Source organism: Chelon labrosus (assembly GCF_963514085.1).
Source record: "Chelon labrosus genome assembly, chromosome: 17".
Lineage (NCBI taxonomy): Eukaryota > Metazoa > Chordata > Actinopteri > Mugiliformes > Mugilidae > Chelon > Chelon labrosus.
Window position 1 is genome coordinate 25,952,932 of NC_140350.1, and position 8,967 is coordinate 25,961,898.

Below are 8,967 nucleotides of genomic sequence, written 5' to 3' on the forward strand. Positions count from 1 at the left end.
TGGAATCCTTCTCCCCAGTAGATCTTCCTGAGCTCTCTTCAACAATTACAGCATCTAAACCATCAACCTGTCTTCTAGATCCAATCCCAACTAAATTGCTCAAAGAAGTTTTTCCATTAATTAACACCTCCATATTGAACCAGATAAATTTATCTTTATTAACAGGATATGTGCCTCAGTCTTTTAAGATTGCTGTAATTAAGCCCTTACTCAAGAAAGGAACTCTAGATCCAGATGTTTTAGCCAACTATAGACCAATCTCCAACCTTCCTTTTATTTCCAAAATTCTAGAAAAAGTTGTTGCTAATCAGTTGTGTGACCACTTAAACAAGAATGGTCTGAAGAGTTTCAGTCAGGTTTTAGAGTTCATCATAGTACAGAAACAGCTTTGGTTAAAGTTACCAATGATCTCCTCATGACTTCAGACAGTGGACTTGTCTCTATACTTGTTCTGCTAGATCTTAGTGCTGCATTTGACTCTATTGATCATAATATTTTACTACAGAGACTTGAAAGTGAGGTCAAGATTAAAGGAACTGCATTAGACTGGTTTGAATCCTATCTGTCTGACAGATTCCAGTTTGTTCATGTCAATAATGATTCCTCTACTTATACAAAAGTAAGTTATGGAGTTCCTCAGGGTTCTGTGCTAGGACCAATACTCTTCACGTTATACATGTTGCCATTAGGCAAGATTATTAGAAAACATGGCATAAACTTTCATTGCTATGCAGACGACACCCAGCTATATTTATCTATGAAACCAGATGAAACTAATCAGTTGGTTAAACTCCAAGCATGCCTTAAAGACATAAAGGCTTGGATGACCTGTAATTTCCTACTCTTAAACTCAGACAAAACAGAAGTTATTGTATTCGGTCCTAAGCATCTCAGAGATTCATTATCTAATCACATGGTGTCTTTGGATGGCATTACCTTGGCCTCCAGTACTACTGTAAAAAACCTTGGTGTTATATTTGATGAGGATATGTCCTTTAAATGTCACATAAAGCAAGTGACCAGGACTGCCTTCTTTCACCTGCGTAATATCGTCAACATCAGGAACATCCTGTCTCAGAGTGATGCTGAAAAACTAGTTCATGCATTTGTGTCGTCCAGACTGGATTACTGTAATTCATTACTGTCTGGCTCCAAATAGCTCTTTAAAAAGCCTCCAGTTGATTCAAAATGCCGCAGCAAGAGCATTGACAGGAATTAGCAAGAGAGATCATATTACTCCAGTTTTAGCTTCTCTTCACTGGCTCCCTTTAAAGTCTAGAATAGAATTTAAAATCCTCCTCCTTACATACAAGGCCCTTAAAGGCCTAGCTCCATCGTATCTTAAAGACCTTATTGTACCATATCATCCCAGCAGATCACTTCGGTCTGAAAGTGCAGGCCTACTTGTGGTTCCTAGAATTTCAAAAAGTAGAATGGGAGGTAGAGCTTTCAGCTATCAGGCTCCTCTCCTGTGGAACCAGCTCCCAGTTTGGGTTCGGGAGGCAGACACTCTCTCTATTTTTAAGGTCAGGCTTAAGACTTTCCTTTTTGATCAGGCTTATAGTTAGGGCTGGACTAAACCATCCCTTAGTTATGCTGCTATAGGCCTAGGCTGCTGGGGGACGATGCACCAAACACATGTCCTCCTTCTTTCTTCTCTCTCCTCTCTCGCATCCTCCACTTTCTTTTCTCTGGCACAGAGCTCTTGCCCTCTAATTTCCTATATACTACTAGTCATACAATTCTGTGCTATTACTATGTAGAATGTTTACTGCTGTGTGTGTCCCCCCCCCCCTCTTCCCCCCTCTTCTTGTGAGTATCTCTGGCCTGGAGTGGTGTGTTTCCTGTGGAGCTCTATACTACATCTGTTGTCGTGGTCTCATCAGCCTGCCCAGTCTTCATGGAATCCTGCAGTTATCCACTCCTACCTGAATGAACAATTCTCCAACCTGCCTATGATTCCTCTTACATTTTCAAACTGTCATGTAACATCATCAGTTTGTATCATAAGATTCCACATGTACACTTTAGTCAGATATGTGTATCTATGACAGATGTATGTTTATCTTGCTGTTCTCTTCTCTCTTTCTTCTGTCTGTACCCGGCTGGCCTTAGGCAGATGGTCCCTCCATATGAGCTGGGTTCTGCTCGAGGTTTCTTCCTGTTAAAAGGGAGTTTTTCCTGCCACCGTTGCCTTTGGGCTTGCTCTGGGGGTTTCAGGCCGGGTTTTTGTAAAGCGTCTTGAGACGATTTGTATTGTTATTGACGCTATATAAATAAAATTGAATTGAATTGAATTGAATTTAAAAGAGTCCTAGAACACATTTTTTGACCATTAGGAATTGATCTTTGAGCCTAAATAATGGCATATGTAAATTTGTGGGGCTTTTCACGCCCACTCAGCAAGTTCATGAATAATGAAATGAGCTGCGTGCTGATTGGCCAGTTTACCCAAAGGCTGATTGGCCCACATATCCTGAAAGCTGATTGGCCTAATCCACCGGGCTGAAGCTAGAGCCAAAGCCATCGATAGCTAACCGAACTACGTTTACTGCTGAGAAAGAAATTAGTCGAATTCGTCGGCGTTAGCAAACGCTATGCCAATTAGCAACACTAATTCTGCCCTGTATTTTTCGAGCCGGGCAAACTTTCAATCCATATAATGACAACAGGTGATCGATTGCATTGCCACAAATGGTCCACAAACGGGGAAAAAACAGGGAAAAACATATCCTTAACCATAACCGGCCATTTGTCATACAAACTAGTCACAAAAACGCAAGACGTCAAACTGATAGCCGTAGAGATAGCTAGCCAAATCATATACAGATAGCTACTATGGCTAATAGCTGATACATTAGTCATTAACGACACACAAAACACACGAAATCCTAGCGTGATACTTACGGATGTCTGCTGTGGTGTCAAAATCGTTGACACTGATCCTGGGTTTAATTTCAGGCGCTGTGCAAAGCCGGCTTGATACTTTTTATTTTTTTGTTAAATATATTTTTTGGGGGCTTTTTGTTGCCTTTATGATAGAGACAGCTGAAGATAGACAGGAAAGGGGGGCAAAGAGCCACAGGTCGGACTCGAACCCTAGGCTGCTGCAGCAAGGACTCAGCCTCGGCACATGGGTCACCAGCTCTACCCACTGAGCTATCCCGGCGACACAGCCGGCTTGATACTGTCCGAGGTTGGAGAAACACTCCGGGGTGAAGTGGGCAGAACAAACTACCAACCTCGGGTTGAAGCTCTGTGGAACGCGGTTGTAAATGAACATCAACCATTCCCGCTGACAGTTGAGTTCTTGGGGAAGTCTGTGTAGAGTCTTGACCTGCCCCAAACATCCTGGAACATTACACGCATAGTCCGACATACCGTATCCCTCTTGTCAGAAACTGCGGTTAGCTGTCGCTGGGGCTAGCTAGCTAACGCCTCCGCCCTTACAGTGGGCTGGAACATGCAAATGAGAGAGGGTGTATCCAAAAGGGCTGGGCGCCTATTACGTAATATCGGAGCTCTGTTCAGATTTGCCCATTTCAACACGGCCGTTTCTAGTTTTGAATTTGCATACGAAAGCAGGCTGGAGAAGACGGTGAAGTTTTTGGTGTGGTCCTTAGACACCACTCGGAGCCTAAATTCAACATGAACAACGTAAATGTGGTTTTGAATTCTAGGACCCCTTTAACAATCAGATATGAAGGAAAACAAATAAAGCATTTACAGTCAGACATGTCTGCACACTGAACACAACAATTTAAAGATCAATCTTTACAGTGCTCCAAAAACACATTTTGTTAAATATATACTAACTCTTCATTTCAAAACAGAACACATCTTTCTCTACACACACTAACTTTATACCAAAACACTGGAAATATGACTCAAAATCAAATTATTCTGTCAAAGAATAAGACTTGTTTTCACTTCACAAGGTACATGCAGTCAATCAAAGTACAACACGTTTTAAAATACTGGCTATTGTTGAGATTACAAAAACTGCATAGACTTTTATGTTTCAGTTTTACAGGTATTTACATGCAAAACATGCAATCCACCGTTTTTACACTAAATTTCTTGGTTGGGAACTGTATGTCCACATGTATTGTTCACATTCAAAAGCATTCCAGTTTTTCCTTTACTGTTTACTACAGGAGGTACAGTAGAAATACTGTTTACAGTATGATAGAACAGAAAAAGTTTTACAGTATTGCTTACAGTACAGCAACAAAATATCCATGAAACACACAAGAGCATTCAGTACAACAGCAAAAAGCCCAGATAAAAAGGGGGGGAACTAAAATAAGCACAAAATGACTGTATCTAATCTCTGATCTTCAGGGTTAGGCCACATGTTTTCATCAACATCGATAATCTGATATTATCCAAGGTGATGCACCTGGGATAAAACCGCTTGGTTATGTCGGATCCACCCTTGGCAATCATCATCTGTGATGTCCCTGCAGCCAGCATCCATGGCTTCAAGGAGGGACATCTGGTCATGTGGCTGACGGTCATAAACCTTCCGCCTCCATGCAGAAAAGAACTCCTCTATGGGGTTGAGGAACGGTGAATAGGGTGGAAGGAAGAGACGTACCAGTCTTGGGTGGTGTTGTTATTGCTTGCGCTTGTTAGCGACTGAAAAAAACTGTATTATCAGCAGAGACATATTGTTTTGAACTGATATCATTGCAGAAGCAGAGGTTTTTATACTGTATCTAAGGTTTGGAATGTTGTTTTGCTATTGTGGGATGCTGTGTGTTAACATTCGTAAATAATACAAAAACAATCCATAATTTTGTTGGGAGGTACAACTGGTCTGTTAAGAAAATGTAAGCATTGTGGAAATGTGTTCACTGACTGCATATTGGGTGAAAACAACATCAAAGGTGTGAATGGTATGGCCACAAAAGGCCGATGCTGTGCTAATTGTGTTTAGAGTTTTGAAAATGTGACCACTGATTGGACAATCAGTGGTCACATTTTCTAACTTCTTGTTAGCGACTGAAAAAAACTGTAATACTTAAATCTAACTTAGGTCTAAATGAGATCTCATCAAACATTCACTCCAAGAAGAGCCACTGCACTTGCTGGAAACATGCTGGATTAGTATGGTGTCAATAGAAAAGAAATTAACTATGTGAAATGAGTTATTACTCAGCCACACTCAGTCCAGGGAACATGTGAGTATTTGAAGCTGAAAGTGACGTTCCCTCCTGGTAGGACCGGTCAGTCATTCTGTCTGGACTCTGGTTCAGATCAACAGACCTCAACAGCTGCTCAGGTCAGTTCAGCTTCAGGGTCTGATGGAACTTACTGCAGATTTCTTCAAAGGAGTCATCTTTGGTCGTCTGCTCTACAACCTGACGGACTCCACTCTCTAAAGCATGATAGAACCTCCTTAACTCCTTCAGCTCAGACTGCAGTCGTTCCTCCACCTGCAGTCGCTCCTGCTGAGCTTCACTCAACTTCTTCTCGTACTTTGACTCCACAGCTTTTACTTCCTCCTCCAGTTTCTTCTTGTAGAACTCTTGCAGCTCCAACTCTCTCTGATCCAACATCTGCACCACCTCCTGGTAGGTGTAGTTGGAGTAGAACTGGCCTCCGCTTGCATCCACCATCTTCTCCACCTTCTCCAGCAGATCTAGGACCTGACTCCGATCATTGGCTTTGAGGTTGTTGAAGACATGGTGTCTGTTTTCCACCTTCTTCAGGACAGAACCCAGCTCAGGTCCAGCCTCCTTCAACACCCGATCGAAGTCTGACCCCACTTCGTCTCCATGAGTGAAGAGGATGATGGTGTACCTCCAGGCGTCACTTCCAAAGATCTCCTCCACCTTCTTTACAGCCTCTCTTTCTTCTGCTCCCCAGGTCCCCAGCTTGACGACCAGCAGGATGGCGTGGGGCCCCGGGGCCGACATGTTGATGCATTTGGAGATCTCTCTCTTTACCTTGTGTTCAGGAAGAGAGGTGTCGAAGAGGCCGGGAGTGTCGACGACAGACACTGTCCTGCTGAACAGCTCCTCCTGCTGCTTGCAGCACTCTTTACTCACTGAGGAGAGAAAACACATCAGACCGACTCAGTAGACCACACCACACACCAGATAGACAAAGTTCTTCATCCACTGGTTTCCACTCATCTTTAGAGTAGAGAAGTTAACTCAGTGGAAGCTCCAGCAGCTGGAGATGAACCTGAAGAAGTCTCAGTGATGAACATGCAGAGATGAGTCTATCATGTTTAATGTAGATCATGAAACTAACGTTACACTAGATGATAACAGTAGTTAATTAATCAGGCTTTACACAGAGACAAGCAGGAACACATGAGGTACAGCACAGACATCAGTCCTGATCATCATCAGCAGTCTTTCTGTGTGACAGCTTCTTCTTTGTGAGGTTAAATCTTACGTGTTACCTGAGGACAAGCTGACGGCTGCTATGAAGGCGTCTCTTCCCAGGATGGTGTTTCCACTGGAGCTCTTTCCTGCTCCAGTCTTCCCAACAAGAACCAGTCTGAGGTCTGACACTAAAACACAGAGAATGATGACAGAGAGCTGTTGTGGTTGATTTAAACGTGTTAACTGGAGCCACACATTACATATTAGTTCCCTGAGAGAACCTGAGGCATCCGTCTATTCTTCAGAATAAAGTTAAATAATAAAATAATCATGACTTTGGGACTTTGTGTTACTTACTAGCTTTTGTTATATTTATGTATGGTTGAATGCCTGTACATTGCTGCTGCAACATAGAAATTTCCCAGTTTGGGATTAATAAAGAAACTATCTATCTACTTTAGCTGTTTACCCAAAATATATTAAAGCTACAGTTGTATCATGAGTATGTTCTTACAGTACAAACTGGAGGAAAGATGAAATAATTACAATAATTTTTTATTCACACTTTTATCTTTTCATGGACTCGTCTGTGAAGCAGCTAAGAGGTTTGGATTGATTCCAAGTGTGACATTTAGAAACAGTATATGTGAACACATGCCATGTCTTCAAAGGAGTGGACACATTAACAGTTTGGTTCATTCTGAGAAAACGTCTACAGATGATCTCAGGATCATTTCCATGGTAAAGAAAAATCCTTCACAACATCCAGCCAGGTAAGGGACACTTAACTAGAGGTAGTCATGTCATTATCCAAGTCTACAATAAAGAGACTGATACAGCACTTTAATATTACACTTGTGGAACTGTGTGTTTGATATAGCCTGGAAGCTAGACAATGTTCGCCGCCCACAAAACTGCAGTCAGTTGCTCCATTTATTTACAGCATGTGCTCAAATATTTTTATATTTATGGATGAAAAATGCCCCATAATGAAATCCAAAGGGTGGAGCCAGACTCAGATCTTATTAAAGTATTTAATATGCATAAATAAATATGGATATATGGGAGGTTTCAGACCTGTTGGTGGTAAGTCCATGCTGTTTCTTTTTCTTGTCCTTCCTGGTTCTGTTCAGAGAGAGACACAAGAAGCTGTTAAAAAGTATTTTACTCAGCATTTCAGTAAATCCTTCTTATTGTGAAGAACTTTGGACTGCAGCTACTACTCTGATTCTGCAATGTTCAGACGGATTCAAACAGGTTTCACCACCCCTTCATCACACAGCCTCAATGCTGTCTGCACCCCTTCCACACACCTGGTTCATTTTTGCTGCTAATGTCCAGAACACAGTGCATGGAGGTTTCCACGTGTTTGGATCTTCAGAGATAATCTGAAGACTCTACACTGAAGTCTGATGTTTACATCAGTATAAAAAGATTTAAGGGTCAAAAGTATTTGGACACTTGTTATCTCTGAGAGGGACAAACAAATTGACAAAGAGGAAAAAGGTTTTAAAGTGTCTGTGAAGGTTCTCAGTCCCATGGTATATGCAAAAAGCGTTTAGGAAACTGGAGTTTAGAAAAAACTCAAAACTCTCCAACTGATAGGTGGACTACAGACAGACAGCTACCAACTATTCTACCCATTCTACCTCAGCTATAACTTGTAAATACATGTTCCCTGTAACTACTGTTTACTGTTACATTTACACATTAGTCACTTTACTTCTACAGTCTGTTTACATTCTCCATGGACATCTTGGATGGTTATAACATCTATGACATGGTAACGTGTATATACTTTGTATTTGTTCTATTTTTGTTTTTTGAGAACATGCTAACTCCACACAGAGAGGCCCCAGTCTACCCATGGATTAGAACCCGGAAGCTGTGATCAGCAGCACGCCACTGTTCCACCCGCTGTAATTAATTTTCTTTAAGTGAAATGTGCTGTTTCTAATCTTCATCAGAACAACAAACAAAACTTTTTAGTTTCCTTCTCTTTCTCTTTTCAGCTTCACTTGGATTCTGACATTTAAATGTTTCATGACTTTCTAACTACGACATGTTGTCGCTGCTGATTTGAAAGTGAAAGTAAAGAAATCCAGACACAAACACACTCACAGCTGTTCACACAGTCAGTTAAAAGCTACTTCAGTCACTCACTAAATGGTGAAGTCGATGCCATCTCCGAGAATCCACTTCTTCTGGTAAAACTTCAACTTCTCGATCAAAATATAAATGTCCGTGAACAGACGATCAACCACTGACTGAAAGTAAAGATAGAACAGAACCAGCGAGTTTCCGCTCCTCCTTTCACAATAAAGCTCAGGGTTCATTAAGACACATTTCAGTGAGTTTCAAGAGGTTTCTGTTGAGACCGAGGACAATCTGTAATGAGAGCTCTCCATCATAAAGACCGGTTCGAAGACACCTCTTCCTCCATACACACTGTTCTATAGAATGAAGGGCTCTTATTTTGAAAGGGTCATCCTCATTAATGTGTTCAACTTGATGACGCATGTCTCCAGGAAGCTGCAGGGTGTGGTGAGTTTCTTGTCGTCTACATGTCTCAGTTCATTGGTCTCATTTTGATCATAGGACGTCAACACTCTGTTTCTTATGTTCG

General features: G+C 41.6%; 1 protein-coding gene across 2 annotated transcripts; it reads right to left on the reverse strand.

Annotated features, from left to right (window-relative positions):
- Positions 1 to 3,688: 3,688 nt before the first annotated feature.
- On the reverse strand, positions 3,689 to 8,627 carry LOC311503015 (GTPase IMAP family member 7-like). Of its 2 annotated transcripts, XM_084565499.1 has the most exons (4): positions 8,505 to 8,627; positions 7,419 to 7,466; positions 6,419 to 6,529; positions 3,689 to 6,055 (listed from the first exon to the last, which is right to left on the reverse strand). In XM_084565499.1, exons 1-4 carry the CDS (start codon positions 8,524 to 8,526, stop codon positions 5,289 to 5,291), a joined length of 948 nt encoding a protein of 315 aa, XP_084421625.1. In that variant the 5' UTR covers positions 8,527 to 8,627; the 3' UTR covers positions 3,689 to 5,288. The 2 variants fall into 2 exon arrangements, with proteins under 2 accessions (XP_084421625.1, XP_084421626.1); XM_084565500.1 differs by lacking the exons at positions 7,419 to 7,466; positions 8,505 to 8,627 and having other exon boundaries at positions 3,689 to 6,195; positions 6,419 to 6,509.
- Between the last annotated feature and the right edge of the window lie 340 nt (positions 8,628 to 8,967).

Coding starts and splice junctions, on each gene's coding strand:
- LOC311503015 (XM_084565499.1), bottom strand. CDS start 8,526: ATGGCATCGACTTCACCATTTA. Junction 6,530..7,418: donor CATGGACTTACCACCAACAG/GTCTGAAACCTC, acceptor TCTGTGTTTTAG/TGTCAGACCTCAGACTGGTT. Junction 6,056..6,418: donor AGCCGTCAGCTTGTCCTCAG/GTAACACGTAAG, acceptor TTCTCTCCTCAG/TGAGTAAAGAGTGCTGCAAG.